The sequence below is a fragment of the Bombina bombina genome, chromosome 5, assembly GCF_027579735.1.
Source record: "Bombina bombina isolate aBomBom1 chromosome 5, aBomBom1.pri, whole genome shotgun sequence".
Classification (NCBI taxonomy): Eukaryota; Metazoa; Chordata; class Amphibia; order Anura; family Bombinatoridae; genus Bombina; species Bombina bombina.
The window spans coordinates 946,666,076-946,690,383 of record NC_069503.1 but is presented as its reverse complement, the minus strand read 5'-3'; the positions used below and the strand labels follow the sequence as shown (position 1 = coordinate 946,690,383).

The following is a 24,308-nucleotide window of genomic DNA, read 5'->3' as shown; positions in this document are numbered from 1 at the left end:
CATAGACTTCAATGTAATGGGAAAAGTGGAAAAAAGCTAACACAAAACAAGTCGTGCAAACCCGATCGTGTTTTCTCAAGTGCCCTAACCCGACATGAAATATTAATACTACACTTTCCAATCTCCTTCACCTAGCAGAATATGTTCTATTTATTCTTAAATACATATTTAAATATATATCTGAAGTTTTTCTATACATATGAATATCAATTTAAAAATACTTAGAACATTTTCCTATATGTGAAGAAAATTGGAATGTGAAATATTTTACAGTACAAACACATTTTTATTAAACAAGAATATTGCATAAATATGATTTTTCTAACACCTGAGACCTCATATCTTTGAGCCCTTATAACTTTTTATTGCAATTTTTTTAAAATATTTTTTTATCAGGCAGTGTTATTATGAGTGAAACTGTATTTTAAAATATATATTAATTTTTTTTTTGTGTGTGCAACCTTTTAGTCTTGCATAATAGCTAACCAGAACTCTGAAGTCGCGTCCTAATGCGTGTTAAATTCAATTGCGCTCAAGTAAAAGAGTTTTCTTTCAACTTTTAATATGTTCGCTACTTTCAATGGGTGCAAAGAGCCACAGTAAATCCCTTATCACTTGCGTGCAACAGTTAGCGTGCCACTCATAATCTAGCCCAAAGATGACAACCATATTCCCTAGTAGTGTTACACATTTACCTGCTGATTTTCCTGACATATCAGTGATGGCAGGTGCAGGGTTGTCAGGCTCTGATTTCTCAGCAGAAGCTCCTGGTAATAGCATGCTATTGGGCATCATTACCTCTGGCACAGATATCTAAAAGAATAATATTAAAAACAAACAATAACCTTAAAAATTATTGTGTAGGAAGTATGGCAAATTGGCTAACCATAAAGTCCATCTTAAGAATGACTTATGAATTATAGCTGATTTCATCCCTCAAGTCATCTTCTTGATATACCAACTTGACATATTTACAATTAGGGATGGGCGAATGTTTCTAAAAATTCGAAATTTAAAACGAATTTTGATACATTCGTTCGCTCAAATCAAATTTCGAATGTTTATATAACATTAAAACATTCTATTTTTGAATTTTTGTTTTAGAATTTTTCAATAAAATTCAAAAATATTTGTTCGAATAATAGAATGTTTAGCTATGTATTCATTCAATTTCAAAATGTAATATTCAAATTTGAATATGACATTCAAAACTGAAATTGTATTTCTAGTCTACAACTGTGTTTAATAAATGTAATATTTGAATTTGAATGCTACATTCGAATGTCACATTCGAATTCGAAATAGTATTTCTAGTCTAATACTGTTTTTTAAATGTAATATTCAAATTCAAATGTGATATTCGATTTGAATGTTACATTTGATTCAAATGTGACATTCGAATTCTAAATAGTATTTCTAGTCTAATACTGTGTTTTATAAATGTAATATTCAAATTCGAATGTGATATTTGATTTGAATGTGACATTCGAATTCGAAATAGTGTTTCTAATCTACAATTGTGTTTTATAAATGTAATATTCGAATTTGAAAGTGACATTCGAATTTGAATGTGACATTCGAATTTGAATGTGACATTCGAAAACTGTAAACATCAACATTATCAACATTCTATTATGTAAATCGAATTTCTACAATAACATTCATTCTATCATTCTAACATTTGAATTCGAATATAAACACATTCGCCCATCCCTATTTACAATTCACAAGTCAGATGAAGCAAAGCAAACAATATACAGCCAATAAAAATCAGGGGAATGGAAGTCAACAGACAAGTCAAATTAAGCAGGGTAAGATCCAAATCAATACTAGACAGTTTTATTATTTTTTATTGTTTGTGAATATCATAGCTTTTGTGCCATAATTGGTAGATAAAAATCTTTGTGACTAGACCCCATATATTTTAATTATTTTTTGTTAAAGCAAATTAATTTACTTTGTATTATCCATAAAACACATAAAGGATTAGATAAATTTAACTATAAATAATACATCTATGAAATAACAGTAACATAAAAAAACAATAATAATAATATTAAGATTCTGTTTGCATTAAAGGGACAGTCTAGTCAAAATTAATTTTTCATGATCCAGATAGGGCATGCAATTTAAAGCAACTTTCCAATTGACTTTTATCATTAAATTTGCTTTGTTCACTTGGTGGTATTTTTGAAAAGCTAATCCTAGGTAGGCTTAAACTGATTTCTAAACCGTTGAAAACCACCTCTTAGCTCAGAGCATTTTGAAAGTTTTTCACAGTTAGACAGTACTAGTTAATCTGTGTCATATAGATAACATTGTGCTCACTCCCGTGGAGTTATTTAGGAGTCTGCACTGATTGGCTAAACTGCATGTCTGTCGAAAGCACTGAGATAAGGGGGCAGTGTGCAGAGGCTAAGATAGAAGGTAATCACAGAGGTAAAACATATATTAATATAACCATGTTGGTCTAGCAAAACTGGGGAATGGGTAATAAAGGGATTATCTATCATTTTAAACAATAACAATTTTGGTGTTGACTGTCCCTTTAAGTCAATTCTTACAGGTTTATTTTTTTACATCTATGTTAACAGAGCATCTTAAGATACCTTAGTGTTTATGCACTTACTGTCATGAGTAGCTTTTCCACACAGTCTGGAGATACACTGTGTAAATGAGTCAAGTGAAGCTGGAGGTGCATTTTGTTGCTGAGGACATCCTGGCAGAGGGGGCAGGAAATCACTGGCTGAACAGAATGCTGGGAGAGGATGTGCATCTGAATCCGATTTGCGTCTTTGCTGTTGTAGTTGCAATAAGGGCACTGATAGCACTGCAATAAAATAATATTTTTTAACAAAATTGCTTATTGTGTGTGCGTAAGTCTGAGTGTACCTGTGTGCGTGTATGTATGTGAGTGTGTGTGTGCAGACACATAGATAAATGGGTAGAAAGACAGACAGGTAGACAGACAGACAGATAGATAGATAGATAGATAGATAGATAGATAGATAGATAGATAGAAGCTAGAGAAATAGATAGATAGATAGATAGATAGATAGATAGATAGACAGATGATAGATAGATAGTTTGTTAAAAAAAAATATTAACTTCAATGTTTACCTGCTCTTGACAAAGATTACTATCTTCAGTAGTTCTTTGTCTTTTATTTGCATCATCCTCTTCTTTACTTTGTATAATTTGTCGCTTGGCTGCCGCAGAGTTCAAGACAGATTCCTTTTCAGGGGTGTTTGACCCTGATCCTAGAATACATATATATCAAAGATTAATTAGCACGTTTAGTCAGAGGGATATAAATATACAAGAATATATAAATATATATATAAATATATATATATATATATATATATATATATATATATATATATATATATATATATATATATATATATATATATATATATATATATTTATATATATATATATATATATATAGGGCTGTTTATTTTGATCTCGTCATGGAATTTTGGCCCTATGCCTCAAAAATATTGGAAGTCACATTTTTTTCTAGTAACAGTTAGTAGACTCAATAAACAAGTTTAAAAATGTACTCCTCTCTTTTGTTTGGATAACCTTAGGTTGCCTTGAAAGATTAATCAATAACATGCACTCACAAGCTTTTCAGCTGGAATTTCTATATTCCCTTAAAAGAAAAGCGTTTACTGCTTAAAACTACCTTCCCGGCAAAGCTATATCTGTTATTTTAATTCCTTCCCTGTGAAATGTTTCAGTACAATAAAGTTTTGTTGTTTTAACAAAGCTCCAAAGGGCTGTCTTGCAAGAAGGGAAGTATTCCCTAATAACGTTCTATATAGAAATAACATTTTATCTATCTACATCTCTATTGCTGTATTTAATAGCATAAATCTTTTATAGATGCAGACATTTTATTTTCCTATTTTGCAGCTTCCAATTGTTTACTATGGTTAATTCTAATATTATCTTCTAAACAGTGTGCTTAATATGATTCTTGAGCCAGCAATGTAATGTTGCATACATCAAAGAGAGAATTGCAATTCTAATTTCCCTGTCCATCAGGAAATTCTTTCCAGCATCAATTTGGCAGATAATCTCTTCTGCTAGGCTGGATATTACAAGCGCATTGGATAGGCATGTCACATACATCTTACGACAAACACAAAACCTCATTTACCAGCCATTCCAATCTCATCACAGAGCGGCATCATCTGACCTTTTTTTTCTGCTGTTTATTATGAGTATTTCTAATTTTAACTTTCAATTTTCACCATCTTCCAGTCAATTTGCAACTAAATTATTTCCAAGATGAGGATACTATCACTGGACAACTGGGTGCAAATACATCTTGAAATGCACTGTTGCTAAGCCCTTGATTGCTATCAGAACCTACATAAATATATAGTCCAATGGTAATCTGATTGTGCCTGGAGATTTAGCTTGATTTTTACCTTTCCACATGTGATTCAAACAAAGGAACAAGTTGCACCTGATTGCACAATAACCTAGTTTTAATTTACAAATATCGTGGGGGTGTTACAGACAGAAAACAAATAAATGTGCATTTATTTGTTTATTCATTGTCCCCTACCAGGAATTTGGTATATTCTTTATGTTATGAACAAAAACAGTTTTTGTTGTTTACATTATGAACAAAAGCAGTTGTTTTTTTTCCAATTCTCTCTATATTGTAATACAGATCTCCACTTTAAATACCCTTACACAACTATGCATTTTAATAGTTATTTTTATTATTATTTTTTTTTGGGGGGGGGAGGGGGAGAGCAAGCAATTTATGTTCTTTTTTTGTGCAATTTCAAATATTATACATGTGTCTGGATTCAAACATAAAACATGCAACTTTTAGTCTAGCAACTAACAGGACCAATATTTTATGTTAAACATTTGTGACCTAGGGTTCAGCTGATAACAAATCCCTGCCCTGGCAGATGATCCATTAATTCTTATGGTGCAAACAAACTGCTTTCAATAAATATTCTTATGCTAATATGTAGCTTTACAAACGTTTTAATGAAGCCCACTGACAGCCGGCATATATTACAAATGCCTTCTTATACTTATACATTTTTTTTACTCTCCATATTACAGCAAATATAGCCATAACTCTCAAGAATTTCTTGAATTATTTTACGTAAATTGTGTATTTTTTTGTGCAATGGACTCATAGAATAATCTTAACTATCATTGTTCTGGATTCACTGCTGACCTGTCACTTTTGTGGTGATTAACTTGTAACACTGGCCTCAAAATATACACTGTGTTCTTCAAAATGGAAGAAATCGCTTGCTTGACAGTAATTTCCAGGCAATAAAATAAATATTTTGTTGAAAGCTTCCTGTTAATGAAAAGCAGGCATCATCTAGTAAAACAAGTACTGATACTGAGAGAAAAAATCCTTTAAAAGCAAATAACTATTTTACTATTTATGACTAAAACATTCAGCAGTTGTTAAGAGACATTACATTTCAGGCTTATCAAATGCAATTTAAATCCTAATAATATTTTACTTTATATTTATTGATATTCATTTCTAATTAGAATTAAATGGAAGACCAATTTTCATTGCAATAATGAAGGTTAATTTCCATTCCACCCCCCTTATGTTTACATTCTGATTAAAATAGGAATCTCAGCAATAGTAAGAGATGTACACTTATTTCAATGCAAATGTATTAATCTGGATAAATTCCATATTAATTCTTTTGCTGCAAGGAGATGTAATTTGGATTATAATTAATCGAAAGTGGCACTACATTTAAATGACAATATAAATGAGGTATTAGCAAGCTTCTCTATTCTGAATGAATGATCAACAAACAGAACTTGCATATATTTTGCTCTAATTTAGTAAGCCCTGGTCCTTCAGATAATGTAAGCAGCACAGCAAAACAGCTTACATGGTGTCATAAACATACTGTTACTAATCACGTGTTAATCCTCACTTGTCTAATAGATAGAACACTAACGAGTCACCCTGCTCTCTTGTCTGGCACGTTTGTGTTGTATTTATTTTATATTTCATTTGGCAAAACAGCTGTGATGATAGCAGGATGTGATGTCACTAGCATGTGGGCGGGGCTTAGGTCCGGTGTCTGTGTCGCAGTTAGTTTAGTACAATCAACCTGTCTGGATGTGTATTGCTATGCTCTGTAATAAAATAGAGTTGTACCATCATTGCTATGTCCTGCATATGTCCTGCATCTCATGACATGGTGTCAGAAGTTCTGGACTACGCTTCTGTTTCTGATGATAACGATGTCAAAGTTTACCCCACCTGAGCCTTTTGACTTTTCTCAGCCTGCAGCTTGGCCCACATGGCGTCAGCGGTTTCAGCGCTTCAGGATTGCATCCAAACTGAACAAGGAGAGTGGTGAAGTACAAGTTAATTCTCTTTTATACTCTATGGGGAAAGATGTAGAGCCAGTGTTCAATGCTTTTACTTTCCAAGAAGGGGAAGGAGTTAACTTTGATATAGTTATGGATAAACTCAGTGCCCACTTTGTGCCCAAAAGAAATGTGATTCATGAGAGAGCTTGTTTTCACAAACGTAATCAGCGTGTGGGAGAATCTGTGGAGTCATTTGTGCGCAGCCTGTATGAATTAGCTGAATTCTGTGAGTTTGGTGTTGCTAAAGAAGAGCAAATCAGAGACAGAATAGTTATTGGAATTGCAGATGCTGAAGTCTCCCTGAAGCTGCAGTTAGAGCCTGATTTAACATTAGACGGGGCTATTAGGATGGCCCGCCAGAGTGAACTGGTGAAAAAGCAAAGTGCTGATCTGAGGTCTGAGAGTATTGTGGATGAAGTGCAACAGTCTAGGAAAATTACTAGTGAAAGGCACAGTGTGAGCGGTAGATCTAAAGTACTGGAAAGGCCTAGAAGTGGATGGGGGCAACATGGCCGATGCACACGGTGCTACCGGGCTCATGATCAGAGTGCTATATGCCCGGCCAGAGATAAAAGATGCAGAAAATGTAACAGAATAGGCCATTTTGAAGTGGTGTGTAAAACTGAATACATTAAGGAGATGCAGGTGGACAGTGACCAGGAGGGTCAGGAAGTGTCTTTTGTGGGGTCTGTTGTGGAACGGACAAGCTCAGAGGAAGATTGGAAAGTTACCTTTACTGTAATGGGAGCCAATGTTGATTTTAAGATTGACACAGGAGCTGATATCACTGTAATGTCTTTTGCTGAATTTATGAAACTGCCTCGACAGCCCCAGCTGGCGAAGGTTACTACAAATGTTCATAGTCCTGGTGGCCGCATTGATTGTGTGGGGAAATTTCTTGCCAGCTGTGAGTACAAACAAAGGAAGTTCACCATGTGGGTGCATGTGATCCGAGGTCAGTGTGTTAACAGTTTATTGAGCAGAAAAGCAGCCTGTGACTTGGGCCTCGTGGCCAGAGTGAATGAGATCTCTGAAGATATGTTTGGCGAGTTGGGCCTACTGAGCTGCAAACCTGTCTGTATAGCACTTAAAAGTGACGCAGTCCCGTATAGTATTTCTACTCCTCGTAGAATTCCGTTCCCGCTCATGCCTCAAGTGGAGAAAGAGCTCATGCGCATGAAGTCTATGGGGGTTATTGAAGAGGTTGTTGAAGCAACTGATTGGTGTGCCCCCATTGTTCCAGTTGCAAAGAAAAACGGAAAGGTGCGCATCTGTGTGGACCTGAAAAGGTTGAATGAGGCAGTGAAGAGGGAGAGATTTGTGCTGCCGACATTGGAAGATATAGCCCCGAAGTTGGCTGGGGCGAAGTTCTTTTCCACATTAGACGCTTCTAGCGGCTTTTGGCAGATCCCCCTGGATCCAAAGTGCCGCAAACTGACTACCTTTATCACTCCGGTAGGTCGGTTCTGTTTCTGCAGACTTCCCTTTGGGATATCCTCCGCTCCTGAGATCTTTCAGAGGGAAATGAGTTCTCTCCTGAGTGGCCACGTGGGCACAGCAGTCGTCATGGACGACATTCTAGTGTATGGGTCTACAGTGGAGGAGCATGATCAGCGTTTGAGTTGTGTGCTGCAGGCTATCAAAGAGTCTGGGCTGAAGCTGAATAAAGAAAAATGTCATTTTAGGAAAACTGAATTATGCTACTTTGGGCATATCATCAACGGGGATGGCATCAAGCCGGACCCCGAGAAAATTCAGGCTATCGAACAGATGAAAAGCCCTTCTGATGTACATGAGCTGAGACAGATATTGGGCCTTGTAAATTACGTGGGCAAGTTTCTTCCGGATTTATCTACAGTTTTGCACCCTATCACAGAGTTGCTTAAGAAAGATGTTGCCTGGGTCTGGGGACCCTCACAAGAAAAAGCGTTCCTGCATGCTAAGTCCCTGCTGGGGTCTGCCCCAGTGCTGGGGTTCTACGACCCTTCAAAAAAGACTGTGGTTAGTGCCGATGCAAGCAGTTATGGGTTGGGGGCTGCACTCCTGCAGCTGAATGACAACAAACTACAGCCCATCGCCTACTGTTCCCGCACACTGACGGCTGCGGAGTCAAAATACGCTCAAATTGAGAAAGAGTGCCTGGCTGCAGTTTGGGCCTGTGAGCGCTTTCAGCGTTATCTAGTGGGTTTGGAGAAATTTAGTCTGGAAACTGACCACAAACCGCTAGTCCCTCTTATCAATTCTTATGACATCGACAAAACACCCTTGAGATGCCAGAGACTTTTAATGAGACTACTCAGGTTCAATGTTCAGGCAGTGCATGTGCCGGGGAAGCAGCTGGTTGTGGCAGATACACTGTCCAGGCTCCCGCTGGCTGCTGCTGAAGAATCCTCCACAGAGTCGGATGTAAAAGTGTATGTTGATTCAGTTCTGGCCTCTAAGTCCATTTCTTCAAGGAAACTGGAAGAGATAAAGAAAGAGACATATTTGGACACAGATCTGCAAGAAGTTATAAGGTACATAAGAGATGGCTGGCCCGAGAGCCGGGCAGCCTGGATGTCTTTAAATGCTTACCAGCCAGAGAGGTCACAGCTCACGGAGCTGGAGGGGTTGGTGCTGTTCCAAGACCGTATTGTAATTCCTGTCAGCATGAGGAAGGAGATGTTAAACAGGATTCACGATGGCCACTTAGGCATTACAAAGTGCAGAGAAAGAGCAGCTACAGCTGTGTGGTGGCCTGGGATCAGCTCCGACATTGCAAATCACGTGTCTAAATGTGCCTTTTGCCGGGAACGCCGGCCTACTCAGAGAAGGGAGCCCTTAATGTCTACTCCGCTGCCTGCGGGGCCGTGGCAGAAAATAGCTGCTGATTTGTGCGAACTGCACGGGAAAAAGTTTCTTGTTGTTATCGACTACTATTCCAGGTATTTGGAAATAGCACCCCTGAATGATATCACAAGTCAGGCCGTTATCATTCGCCTGAAGAGCTTGTTCGCCCGCTGGGGCATTCCAATGGAGCTGGTGAGTGATAATGGCATGCAGTTCGCTTCTACAGAGTTCAGTGCTTTCAGCAGGGAATATGATTTTGTACATTCCACGTCAAGTCCACATTATCCGCAGGCCAACGGAATGGCTGAAAGGGCAGTTCAAACAACAAAATTCATTCTAAAGCAATCTGAACCGTACCTAGCCCTCTTGTCATACAGGGCGACGCCCATTCAAGCCACCGGGTTTAGCCCGGCACAGCTGATGCTAGGACGCCAGATTCGCACCACTTTACCCTCAGTGGGTGTCTTCAAGCCGCCTGGCCCTGTTCCTCGGGACGAAGTCCTTAGGAGGGATGAAGAGGCCAAAAAGGGTTATCGTTTCTTCTACGACAGGAGACATTCTGTCAGGCCTTTACAGGAACTGAAAGCGGGCCAAAGTGTCAGAATTAAACTGGATGATGAGAAGAAATGGAAGACGCCTGCTACGGTAGTGGGCCGCTCTCCAGAACCAAGGTCTTACACAGTCCTTACAGAGGGAGGGACGGTTACACGCCGTAACCGAAGACATCTTCAGCCTGTACCTGAGAGTCTGGAACCGGATACCTCAGTACCACCGCCGGTGGGATCTCCTGTTCTAAGAGAGGTGCCTTCCCCTCAGCAAGATCATAGCGGGGATATATCTTTGCCTCCAGCAGACTCTTGTTCACCATCTTCTGTATCAGAGGACAGTTCATGCAAAGTTACATCAAGCGGAAGAGTGGTGAGGCTTCCGGCCCGATACAGGGACTGACTTTAGCTAGAACAGTGACCGGAAGTATGGGCAGAATAATCCCATGGTCACTGTGGACTAGGGTAGTCTACCCCGATGTCCAAGTCAGGATGTAATTTATTTGTTCATGTTTTCTAATCTATCTGTTTTTATAATGTTATAAAACAAAATGTTGTTGTATACCCTGTTGGTGTACCTTGTTATTTAATATATGCAAATGTATGCTTGCCTTTGAAAAAGGGGAAGATGTGATGATAGCAGGATGTGATGTCACTAGCATGTGGGCGGGGCTTAGGTCCGGTGTCTGTGTCGCAGTTAGTTTAGTACAATCAACCTGTCTGGATGTGTATTGCTATGCTCTGTAATAAAATAGAGTTGTACCATCATTGCTATGTCCTGCATATGTCCTGCATCTCATGACAACAGCTATCTGATATTAATAAAAAAAATGTAAATAAAGACAAAAATGCACTGACTGCTGGGGACAGGCAGATGTTTCGGCACATTTATTACAGATAAGTAATGTTGGCAGTATTTATTATTATAAACAAATGAGAAATGTTAACCAGACATTAAACATTTATTTTTGTGATTGATGTTCCTCATATTAAATGGAACACTCTAATATTGACTATAACATTTATATATATGAATATTAACATTGAATAGTTGATTTTCATAATCTTCCATGTATGTTTAAGTGAATCAACATTTAAACGGACAGTCTAGTCAAAATTAGACTTTCATAATTCAGGTAAGTCATGCAATTTTAAAAGACTTTCCAATTAATTTTTATTATCAAATTTGCTTTGTTCTTTTTGTATTCTTTCTTCAAAGCTAAACTTAGATATGCTCATAGGCTAATTTCTTCAAGTCCTTGAAGGCTGCCTCTTATCTCAGTACATTTTGACAATTTTTCACAGCTATTCAATGCTAGTTCATGTGTGTCATATGGATAATATTGTGGTCAGTCCTGATTGGCCTTAAATGCAATCCTGTCAAAAGAAATTAAATAAGGGGGTAATATGCAGAGGCTTAGATACAAGGTAATCATAAACGTAAAATGTATATTAATATAACTGTGTTTGTTATGCAAAACTGGGGAATGGGTAATAAAGGGGGTATCTATCTTTTTGAACAATAACAATTCTGGAGTAGACTGTCCCTTTAAGTGTAATATTTAATTGTTAAATTTGAATATCCAAATGATACATTTGCTTTTTGAATATTGGCTTTCATTGAAGTAAATTTATTGATGCTCATGAGGTTTCCACTGAGTCTCTCTATGAAGGTGAGATTATGTTATAAATTTATTGAGCATAGCTTCACATATATTTTCCATTGATTAGTGGGAATACCTGCCATTAATCTATAGTTGTGTGGGTAACTCAATACATGAAATGAGAACCAATTGCAAAGCAGAAAAAAATGGTTAATGTAAATGTTTGTAAATGTACTATACTCGCGTCTCTGTTTTGTTATGTAGTATTTGTATTTTTGAGTTTCCCGTATTTATCATAGTAGAACTTGTTCTATGTGCAAAGAGTATCCAAGGAAGGTGCAGCAAACAAGATTGAAAAAATATAAGAAAAATCAGGAAAAAGAAATAATATTGTAGTTAAAACGTCTACTTTATTGGATACACTAAGTAAAAATTGCAAAGGCACAGCAACACAGACTTTACCACAGCTGACGCGTTTCCTGCCTCAATCGGCACTTCATCAGAGCTATGTGCTAAGAGGTAAACAGTTATGAGATAGATGCTGATCTACTAAAAGTCACTCTCAACTCACAGATGTGACAAGGGGCTGAATACAAATCTCTTTGCATTGCTCAATTTTCGCATTTTTTTTTTTCATTTTTTTTTTTGTTTAAAAAAAACACACAAAAAAACCAGATGTTAACTCATCCATACCTGTCTGCTCAAGAGAAGGCACTCTAAATATGGACTTAATAGCTCTTCCCTGTAATGCCCTTTGATAAAATTATATTGCTGTTGCTTCTCATACACCTTCAATGATTTCACCATAAAGGAGAAATTCATAGAGACATCTCTTAACATCACCATTCCCATTTTGTTTAATAAGCATTAAAGGTGTAAAAGACATGTTTGGAAGTATAAGACAAATGTAAACATATACACAAAACCCCTTTACAAACATCTCAAGTGGAATATGGTACAGAATGAAAAAAAACTTAAATAAAAATTAAAAGCTTTCCACAAACTCTAGCTTTTTATATATATACATATTGTTCTTGTGGCTACATTTATCGGTGTCTTCCAAGTTTTTTGGTATTGTTAATTAATAAGTAGAAGAAGATGTTTACGTAATACTAGGATTTAAGTTATGTTTCTAAATGTTTTTTTTTTTTCTTGTGGTGACTGATTTTCTTTTTATTTAAGTGCTACTCAACAGCATTATCATGAAAAAATCATTTTAGATTAACTGTAAACAGGAAGTAAATATTACTGAATTCGGGGAGATATCAAAAACATATTTATAGCAAAAGGTGCATACAAGTTCTTTTAAACACTGCTGTCATTGGGATACAAGACATAGATAGATGACTACCTGCAACTAATAGGCCTCATCCTTTTTCAGCACTTTTTCTGCTTCAATGAATCCAACTTAATATAACTAGGTATAGAGTGAAGCAAAAATAGCCAATGTAATATTCATTGCTGCCAGAGATTTCCATCTCATACATACAAAGCATGGATGAAGTCACTTATTTGCCAAATCAAACATAGAAAAAAGCCTTGGGTATCCACACCAGATGCAGGCCTTGGGTTTGTTTGTGCATAAGTAAATGTCATGACACAGAGATTTTGTTTTCAAAGACAGTAGTTTTCATTATGGACTTTGTCTGCACTGAAAGATCAAAATTACCCAACACTAAATCCCTTTTCAATGATATTTCCTCCTACTTAGTCTGAATCATCTGCACATTTTATTTGCTGGATTTTGTCTTGTGCTGTTCCCCTTCAACAGATGGCTCAAATAAATACTTCAGAAAAGAGGTAGGTAGTTAAAACAGAGGTCTCTGTCCATGTAGAAAAATGTGGGACTACACAAATAACAGGCATTGTTGCTTGTTTACAAAATGAATTAAGATATGAATATATGCAAGTACGTGCCACTGACCTACCATCATAAAAGCAATTATTATGGGGGCGTGTCCAAGCTACAGATATGGAGAGACGCACTTTAAGGAAGCTCATCTGCTAATCTGAGAATATGGTACATATTTCTTCCATAATTCTCCATCCAGCTACATAATTAATGATATTGAAATGGAAGATATCATGGAGCTAGCCAAACCTAATATCTTCAAGTTCCTACAAGCAGAAACTTAACTCTGGCCTGCCTGAGAGAACTGCGGCCTACTACTATCGGCTTCTCAACCCTCTGTGGTTAGCCCACCGAGTGCATAGAGTTGTTCTATTCCACCGCACTGCTTAATGCCATCCAAACTCCCTCCTTAAATATGGCAGAGGACTCCTACTTGCAGATCCAAGCGCTATTCAAAGCCCTAGAACTACAGATACTTCAAAACTTTGATGATCTCGGCCATACAATAAGCGCTCCACAGAATGAAGGAGACTTATATCCATCAAGCAAAGCCAGGGTGAGAGATACCAAGACGCAGTGTGAGGAGACTGGATTAACTTAGATACCTCCCCTCCCTAAGTCTAAAAATGACACAGAGCCCAGATTGATTCTAGAGACGCAGGAGCTTACTTTCCTTGCAGGAGACCCTGTAAGAACACGGAACAGAATCGGATTGTGCTCCTCTTATCAGACTGTCGGCTGCTACAGCTACGGAAAGACCGCAGTGACACAGGTAGTCACAGCATCGGGCTTGGACGCACAGGCTCACTCTCTGGTGTGGAGCTCCGATAGAAGTACGCAGTGTCCTGAACCACCGAGCAGACAGGGAGGTCTCCTACTGTGCACTAACAACATGGATATGCAGAAAGCCTCGGCATATGAGAGTCTCACCTCCGCTAGCCATATGCCATGTAACACCTTAGAGGGAAGCGACATGCTCGACTTGTTTTGGTCCATCCAAGACTGTCCACTAAACCATCTGCACTTCATGCTCAGCCTCGCCCGGTCTCCAAAGAGAGGTGTTGGGTAGTGGATGACAATATGGGCTTTACCATATGGGGTACTTAGTTACCCACTAACTAAAGATAGCCAACGCTGCCCACACAGACAGTCTGAAAATCATCCCTATCAAGATCCTTGCTACCTCCAGGTTTTAATTGACGACGGTTGGTGAGGGCTAATACTCTGGCGCTGCTTTCTTTAACGGACTCAAAAATATATTTAAGTTTTATTGTTGTGAAATCGTGAAATGGTTGAAGGGTTAGTTCAGTTCTCCCTCTGTCCACATATTAATATAGGTAGTTACTCCAGTTTATATATCACTTTGCACCGATGTATTCATATTACAGGATAATATGTTTTTTACTTTTTTATGTTTTGCACACTAAATGGCCGTGTGACTAGATATCCCCTGGCTGCTACTTGTATATCCTACTGTAGGGCATTATGTTGGTGGGATATATTAATGAGAATATTGTTATTGCAATGTTATAGTTGAATCTCGCTAAGTATACTCACAAGGCACTTAGAATATTATAATGCTATTCCCAAATTATTACTAACCTACAGTATATAGCATTTAGAGCTCCAGCTATCTTTATGAAACTAACAATACCTATTACTATATCATGTGTAATGTATGGGTAGTCTTACTGCTTTATTATGAGATAGGAGATCCTGACACCTCAGTCTCTGTTCCTTCTCACTTATACCATACATATACTGACTCCTTAGGCTCAAATAAGCAAATATGAGGGACAGGGTCTATGACATAGCTCTTTATATGGCTTTTTTTAATTATCTTTATTAGTCTTAGCCATTTAACAACAACAAAAAATTGATAATAACACAAAAATAACAATTTCTGAGTCACGCAGGACCAGATAACAATAAGATATATATATTCAAGATTTCCGGTCAGCATTGCCCCTATCTATTTCACAAGTGCAATTCAGCTAAAATGGCTAATTTTCAAATAACTACCAACCCCTCAGGGTAAGAAAAAAACATAAACAAAACAAAAACACAGAAAAGGGGAGAGAAAAAAAAAAAAGCCGATAAGAAACCCCCCCCCCCAACCTCCGGACTTACTTCATGCCATCATATTACCTGGGGATCACTTTTTAAGGATGACTAGTCTAACCTACTTCATTGGTGAGCCAAGTATCAGGAAAAACCTGGAGAATTACTAGTTCCGCAAAGCTAATTGAGGCCACAAACGGTTTTAAAATCTGCCTTTGCAGGGAGATTGGAAATAACTTAATAACCGGAGACCATCCAACCAAGAATTCCTTAATTTTTCTTTCAGATACTTGCGACAGATGGAAAGATTCAAAAATAATCTGAGCTTGGATGTCTCTTAAGACAAGTGACAGGCTCGGGGGGATCTTTGCTATCCATTTTTTAAGGATGTTAAACCTCACTATTAATAAAATGGTATTTAAAATGCGCAATTTAATACTCCCACCTATTACTGGAAAGAGTAATACAATGTCCTCGAAGGAAAAGAGGATGGAACTTTCAAAGACTCTATTATACCAAAACTGGACTTTCGCCCATAATTGAGAAATTTTTGGGCAGGACCATAACATATGGCGGAGATCAGCAGAAATGTATAGACAATGCTCACACTTAAACACTTTGTTGGGAAAAAATTTAGACAATCTAGCCGGAGAGAAGTAACAATTATTTAGTACTTTCAAGTGAGATTCTTTCCAGCTCACTGGCACAGGGAGAGTGGCCACTAACGAGAGGCTTTTACATATTTTCCCGCAATCTATTGAAGGAATATAAGGGAGCCAGAGTCTAATTAATCTATCTTCATCTAGTATCCCTTGTTTAGTCAACATAATATCATAGATCAATGAGATAGAAGCATCACCAACAATAAATTTTTTAATACACGTCTTTACCTCCGCCCAGTTGCCATACCTATCAGGGCACCAATTTTGTGATCTAAAAAAATGCCGGATCTGAAAATAAGCAAAACGATTTGACCAGGGAAGAGAATATTGCTCCTTAATGGACTCCCAATAAAGTATCTGTAGCTCATCGTTAAGCAGTTGATGTATATATTCTAGACCTTTCACCTGCCATTCATAAAAACACTTCTGGTCAATACCAGGAGGAAATAATGGATTCCCCTTAATGGGTAAAAATTCGGAAAGGGAAGGATCAATTTTTAGCAGTTTACAAAACCTATGCCATGCCACGATTATATTCCTAAAAGACAGAAGTGAAGACACCCCTGCAGGTAGAGAGCGAGGGATACAATGCAATAGAGCTTTCAAGGTCCACGGTTAAATCATGTAAGCTTCACTATCCAGAGTAGTGACTAGATTAGTCTGGGAAATCCAGTCAATTGCCATTTTACATAAAGATGCATAATTATAGAGTCTGAGACAGGGTAAAGCTAACTCAGCCTCCTCATATTTCTGAGAAAGCCTATTTAACGAGAGTCGAGGGTTTTTGGATTTCCAAATAAACTTTGAAAACGCTGAAGACAGTTTCTCAAGATCTTTATTTAAAATCAAAAGTGGGAGATTCTGTAGATGATACAAGATTTTTGGAAAGATTATTGTTTTAATCAGATTAATTGAAGCCGATAACGATAAAGGAAAGGAAGCCCAAATCTTTAGATCATCTAATATTTTCTGAAAGAGCCAACCGAAATTCGCCTGATACCATATTTTAGGATTACTGTTAATTTCTAATCCCAGATATTTCACAGCCTTTACCTCCTGAAAGATTGTAGAGGGAAGATCTGAATGCTGCTGGCCAAGCGACATCAATTCACTCTTCTGCATATTTATCTTGTAGCCTGCAAATGAACTGAAAAGGTTAATTGACTGAATCACTTTCGGTATAGTGACAGCCGTTTTGTTCAAAAATAAAAGAATGTCATCTGCATATAGCAAAATTTTCAACTTTTGGTCTCCCAAAGGAATACTCAGTAAAATTTCACTAAGTTTAATAGCTAAGGGTTCCAAAACTATATTGAAGAGCAGGGGTGAGAGTGGGCAACCTTGCCTTGTTCCTCTGTGTAGAAGGATCTTGGGGGAGATCAAACCATTGACCAGTAAATAAGAGACAGGTTTCTGGTAAATCTTTTGAACAAAATTAAAAAAGTTCCCCGAAAAGCCAAATTTAGATAGAGTGGAAAACATATGTCTCCAGGAGATACAGTCAAACGCTTTGACTGCATCTAGGGTAAGGACCGCAATATTCTTAAACTCCTTCCTCTTCTTACGCTGATCTGCGTTCCATAAAAAATCAACTAACGTTATAAGTTTCCTTATATTTTTAGCAGAACTCCGGGATGGCATAAAGCCAGCCTGGTCTGGATGAATCAGTTTATCTAGACACTGGACTAATCTATGGGAAATAATAGAGGCGAGAATTTTGTAATCCGTATTAAGGACGGAAATAGGCCTATATGATGTAGGATCTTCCGGATTTTTCCCTTTTTTCAAGATCAAGGAAATATTGGCTGCTGAAAAAAAAGCTGAAATATTACTATTATTTAAAAAATAACTATTGTATAAGTCTCTTAGAATAGGTATAACTTGCCTAGATAAGCTATATACTATATCATGTGTAATGTATGGGTAGTCTTACTGCTTTATTATGAGATAGGAGATCCTGACACCTCAGTCTCTGTTCCTTCTCACTTATACCATACATATACTGACTCCTTAGGCTCAAATAAGCAAATATGAGGGACAGGGTCTATGACATAGCTCTTTATATGGCTTTTTCCATAGGTAACAATACAACGTGGAGTGGCATTTACATCCATCTAAGTTATACCCCTTGTTATATCCCATGCAGTAAATAGACGTGAAGCTAATTACGTTATTATCGCCTTAAACATAAACATGCTTGCTATTGTAGGCATAGTGTACATTGTTTATTCATGCAGTGGTTTCTAGGTCCCTATATGTCTAGATTTGATTCTTTTGCAGGGGTCAACTTTCTTATGTACTTAGCATTGCTCCTGAACCAGGGAACCTATACACTTTATAGCATATCTGTTGGGTATGGATACAACCTTTATAATTTATATATAGGGTGACTTACTCCTACTGCTGTTTGTTAGTAATAATGGTCGATTGTTACTGGAAATGTTTCACTAGAATGCTGAGATTAACTGCAAAGGCCATATAGCTAGATTTAACCACATTACTTTATCTCAGAAGCCCACCATTTGTATTCTGGTTCTTAATATACTGAGGGATTTATTGCTGTCCCATCTCAAATGAAATCCAGCAGGGTCCATCTACTTTCTGTCATATTTCACATAGAGCATCTGTAACACCCAAATGTTTATCTTGCCTTCACAGCCCATTCTACCAGCTGATATTCAGTTTACCACTACATAGCGTATCCCTCAATTATGTCATTTTACGTACTATTACCCCCTATCACTACCATTTGACATAGAGCTACCCACCCCTCATTATAAATTCAGCTCATAGTTAGCCCTTAATTTGGCAGTCCCATAGAGCGATCTTTTCACAAGCGCTTTTAAATATATCCCCTCCCTATCCCTTAATTGAGGCCCTTTGAGTTTCCAATCAAAGAGGGGAGCTTGTTTATAGACTCCCATAATACACCTCCTGATTTTAACTATAAGTCATATTCACAAACCTACCAGCTTATGCTATACCAATATAACCCTGGACACGCCCCCCACCATTTCCTCAATATTAGAGCGGTTCTGGTCCGCTGTTTACCCCTTATGCTCCTCTTTTCATACTACCACATACTAAACTATCCCCCTATTCAAAAACGAGATTTCTTCCTACTAAGTTCATTCACATACACATGAGTGGAGTTATAAGATGACCTACAGAAAAGGATCCAGAAAATTTATAATTCAAAAATTGTCTCTTCTACCACTTCCATGTTAAACATACCTATAGGTCCTACTCTCTATTTTCTGCGTTATCTACCCTCATATTGTATGTACTATGTGAATTATATGTTATTGTGAATGAACATTATTTAACATGTTATATCTGCCAATAATCTCAATAAAAAATATAAAAAAAAAAAAAACAATTACTATAACTGTATATATATATATATATATATATATATATATACATGTATTATGCTATACTACAAAAAAACTATTACACTAGAGTGTGAACATAATGTACAATAGTTTCCGTATAAATTAATATTTGTTGTCTATTTAGATGTATATACATTCCAGTTGGTCTATATTTATTCTGAAACCAGCATTATTAGTTTGGGGAAGGTGTTTTCTCCATTATGCTTATAATGACCATATGAAGCTGCTGATTATGAGCAGGAAGCTTGCATGGTGCCTCTCTGTACAGTGAATTTGTTCGTTAAGCCTTGGCATCTATGAGAATCTTGATGCATTTCTTGAATAGATTTTCAGTATTTAAGCAGGGCCTGATCTACTTTCTGTTTCAAAGTGTCACCTTTTAATCTGCTTCTACTATCTTCTTACCATATGCTATCAAAGATGCCACAGATGCCAGTATGAATAGGCCAAGGAATATATTCCCAAAAATGTATCCAAAAAACCTTTTTATGTATGTTCTCAGTTACAAGATTGTTTCAGGACAATTCTGGCTAGATGCTCTTTTGATATACTTATACCCACCAATCAATATTTTTTTATTTATTTAACTGTTACAATATAGGATGTTAATCGTATAGTTTAATTTGGCAATGGTTTAACCTCAGCTATCTGCACACATGCAATACAGAAGATGTCCCAAACTACTAGCTTCATGCTTGTCTATATCAAATATTTAAAATGCATGTGACCTGTATAATATAAAAAAAAATATATGTGACAAGGCAAGTTCCTAAAACATGACATACTTCTTTAAGATTAAGAAGCCAGAGTTAAAAAAATATAATTCTTTCAGTTACAAGGATAGAATTTTGATTGTTGGGGGTGGAATCAAGTGGTATCTAATCCTATGCTTATGAAAAATTAATATGTCATCAGAGGAATCACAAGTACAGCTAAGATTAATGAAAGGCGCTTAAAAAATTACAAGCACACAAACTGATTTGATTAAAAAATAATCTCACTGGTCGTCCTGTAATATTCCTCAACTTATCCGCATCTATCCTGTCAGATGGTTATGATTAAAAATAGGTCAATGTGAGGCTACTGATAGAAATCACATGGAAAATACACAACCAATGAATACTAGTTGGACTGTCCAGACAGTTTAGTGTTGAAGATCAGTTATAAACCCCTACAGTGCAGGAAAAGCCAGAATAGTTACGGTTCTCAAAAGGAGTAATGCTATAGAAGTGGCAAATAATGTTACCTGACTCCTTGGGTGTTTTCCCTTCACTATTGTCCCTTTCATTTGTGATGCGTTCTTCCACTGGGGCCACTGTTTTTGTAGTCTCCTCTGTTTCGTCTGCTTGCTCTTCTGTAAGAAAAATACAAAGGAGGATATCATAACATGAAAGTTAAATGTATCTTGGAGCCAAATCAAACATTAAAAATGTATAAAATATTAAAACATCTAAATGAAAAATAAAAAGTTAATGACAGAGCGATAGATAGATAGATAGATAGATAGATAGATAGATAGATAGATAGATAGATAGATAGATAGATAGATAGATAGATAGATAGATAGATAGATAAAGACATAAGGAATAAATGTACATAGTGACAATTTTCCACTTAATACATAAATATGAGCCTAAACGTATATGCATAAAAAAGCACAATGCATGAAAACAAGTGATAGCTAAAAGCAATCTCTGGTACCTTAGATTTTTTTAATACTGCTACTAATTAATAATTTAATAGCTAAAGGGATCTTACTGTTTTACCACAAGGGAAATTGCAAAGGTTATTTGATACAATGAGGGATCATCTCAAGAAATCTGCATCTCACTCACCTACCTTTTGTGTTCACACCAGCCAGATTACATGGAAATCTTCACAGTAACTCAACTCTATTTAATTATTCTGTAAATCTTAGCTATGCTGCTGGTGGATTAATCTGTTTATGCAGTTAGCTTCTATGCTGGGGCTGTGTAGCACTAATCCATGAAAGGCCCACTGTTCCTTTTCATCCTGTGATCATTTGTCTCTCACTGTGCTGATGTCACATTTTAATGAATTTTTAGCAATCTGAGTAATGCCAGATAACCAGAACTGCAACTCCCCACCGCACTTCATGCTGTTTTCATTGCAGCACAAAAATAAAAATCATATTTCTCAGTTCAGGTAAAAATTACATAAATTAGGAGACGAAAGTAAAATTGGTTTCAAAGCACCAGGCTGCTCAATTTTGTAAAATCTTTAACGACCATATAAATTAACCCTGGAAAGGGAGCAGGTCACACATGTATTTGCATAAAGCCTTTTTAGTTTAGCTTTTGATAAGCATTGATTTTCCTATAGAAAGTGATACAATTAACCCTTCAAACGCTACTCTGTACATTGCCATTGCGCCGACATTTTAAGTATTGTGCATTAACTTTAAATTACACACTGCATCAAATTTTCATTGTGAAGTGCTAGGGTGATTGAAAGCAGAAATAGTGGACCTCTCCACACCACATGTTTTATTAATAACATTCTGACAGCCGAATGAAATCTCCTCTAACATATGCAGCAGCTGAGTACAAAGAAAAAGCAAATAGCATTGTGCGTACTAAACACACACTAAAATTGGACAGAGAAAATGTAATATACACAACTAATGCAGTATCATGAAAATGACCCACATTGCCCCATTCCAAACCATAAGTGTTTGCCATGCAAAAACATTCAAATCAACTTGCTTCATTTCCTGCACCCTTCCAATCCATTAGAAGCACAGACAATTCAATTGATTATGACACTGAATTACATTTACAGTATGACAGAGAATTATGTTTTTTTCTTTTTATATCGAGGTTGGGTAAACACCACAAGAAAATATATAAGAAAATAGCTTTTCTCTGGCATTTAGCAGGAGTTTTCACAGAGCTACAGAAGCAAAAGTGAACGTAAAAAATGGCAGCTTATTGATTTAACATTGCTGATTACTGCCTAATGTGTTTTTTTCACTTGACCAACAATATTATTTTATCCTTTAACCTCTTGTATTAATTTGCTGTTAGTCTGTTTTACATATATGTAGTTCTTTATTACCATGAATCAGTAACATTGTGTACCCCATATCATCTACCTAGCCCTGCAGAATTTGACAGTGCTTTTAAAAAAATGATAATAATAAGGATATGTGCAATTAACCATTTCATATTACTTTGAGTAATTTTAGCATTTTTACATAGAACAGTTATGAAATTGCAATCATAAATTGATACCAAGATTATTATTTTTGGGTACTGTACATATTTCATAATCTAAAGTATAATTTCCGTTAAATTGTATAAATCTTTATTAAACCAGGAAATGATTGTATGTGAACACATGAACTGAGCATGTACAGGAGCTAAAATGTTAAAAATACAACAAAAAAAACTGTGGTTGGAATGGAAAATGTTATTGGAGTTAATGTATAATGTATAAGCCCCCATTTATCATTTTTGGTTCAGACAGTATTCTTTTCTGGTAACCTGTTAACCCGGCATTGTTTATCATTGCAAAAACAAATGCATGTGCAGCCATGTTCCCTTCTCTCACACAACTAATAAGGAAAGAGCAGGTCTTGTCAATCATGCTAGCTAGATCTGACCAGGATGATTTAACTCTGCCACCCTGGCAGAGGGGTTAAGAAACATCGGTCTTAAGACTGCAGCTTTTTGCAGCCTTGCATGCTAGAGCTCCAAAGCTGCAATCACAGCTTGATAAATGGATCCCATAGAGTGAATTAAAAAAAAAAGGCAATTGAATGCCAAGCACAAAAAAATCCTAATATATTACAATAGTTTGAAATGTCAAAACCTGTGCAAATCACCTTTTAATGTTTTTTTAATGAATTGGAATAGACCCCATTCTTTTGAAAACAGATGTTTTACATAACACTGGTGACTGAATGATTATAAACAATTATGTCACCTTTATTATGGGTGTATGCATTCATTTTCCTTACCCTGTAAAAATGAATGGCACTGGTTTTGTACTAATGTATGTATGTGTGTATGCACAAATTACTATCGAAGGGGAAGAAATATTTCTTACTGCACGAGCCCTTTATCCTTTCAGTGATGATTGTTAATCAAACACGGCATGCTACCTTATCACAGTTGGAAATGATGCTGTTTTTTTTTTTAGGGTAGTAGAAGAGCACAGCTTAGTCTGCTGTGAGTCTGTGATCCTGACTGGACAAGGCTGTGTTAATGCCAAGTGCACACACATGAGATTCACATCCAGTGTCAGGCCCCGCGGCCTAGGACAGCCCATGGCAATCTCTTTCTGTCTGTGACTTGGAATCAAGGCATTGTTTCTTTTTCTAGATTTACTGACCTATTCCCCAAGGCTGGAGAATGAAGTGTCAAAGAACTACTGACTGTCCTTATCTTCACGGCACATAAAAACTGTAAGGCTATTGTGGTATGTATTAATAAAACATTGCGTGCCAGGGAAGAAGCAACAAAAAAAAAAAATGAAAAAAGCAAATTATGAAGGTACTAAAATAAATTCTTATCATCTGGGTCTCATCAGAAAAATTTTGCAGGGTACTCTCCTGTTTTTCTGGTATGTGTTTTAAGTGTGAGAGAAATTCCCAGACATGTTCTTCTATACATCATCATAGTGTCTGACCTCAGTGTGACCCTGGCAACAGTTTGAGAAATCTGAATGTGAACAAAGACTCAGTGTCAGCGGCAGGGAAGGATTGCAGGATACACTTTCCCCATCAACTTAATCGCAAACAGCAGTTTTGAGGCCATAACTTTAGAGAGCTCCACCAAACCACAAACATATAACCTTTCAAGGTGAAGTTACCCCCATACTCTGCTCCCCCCCCCCCTTCTCTGATTTTGCTCAATCCTCTTTTAGTCCCTTTGAAGTAGGAAGGCAATTAGCTCTAATGTTCAAGTGCTGCAGGCCTGTTTTATGGCTTGGAA

General features: G+C 36.9%; 1 protein-coding gene across 3 annotated transcripts in view; it reads right to left on the bottom strand.

The window, feature by feature from the left end:
- ZFHX4 (zinc finger homeobox 4) overlaps window positions 1–24,308 on the bottom strand; it is a 173,145-nt gene that overhangs the window by 12,530 nt on the left and 136,307 nt on the right. For all 3 annotated transcript variants that reach the window (XM_053715142.1, XM_053715144.1, XM_053715143.1), the window contains 4 exons: window positions 20,597–20,704; window positions 3,121–3,260; window positions 2,630–2,830; window positions 696–813 (listed from right to left, as the gene is read on the bottom strand). In XM_053715142.1, the coding sequence (XP_053571117.1) occupies window positions 696–813; window positions 2,630–2,830; window positions 3,121–3,260; window positions 20,597–20,704 (567 nt within the window). The remainder of the gene's footprint in view (window positions 1–695; window positions 814–2,629; window positions 2,831–3,120; window positions 3,261–20,596; window positions 20,705–24,308) is intronic.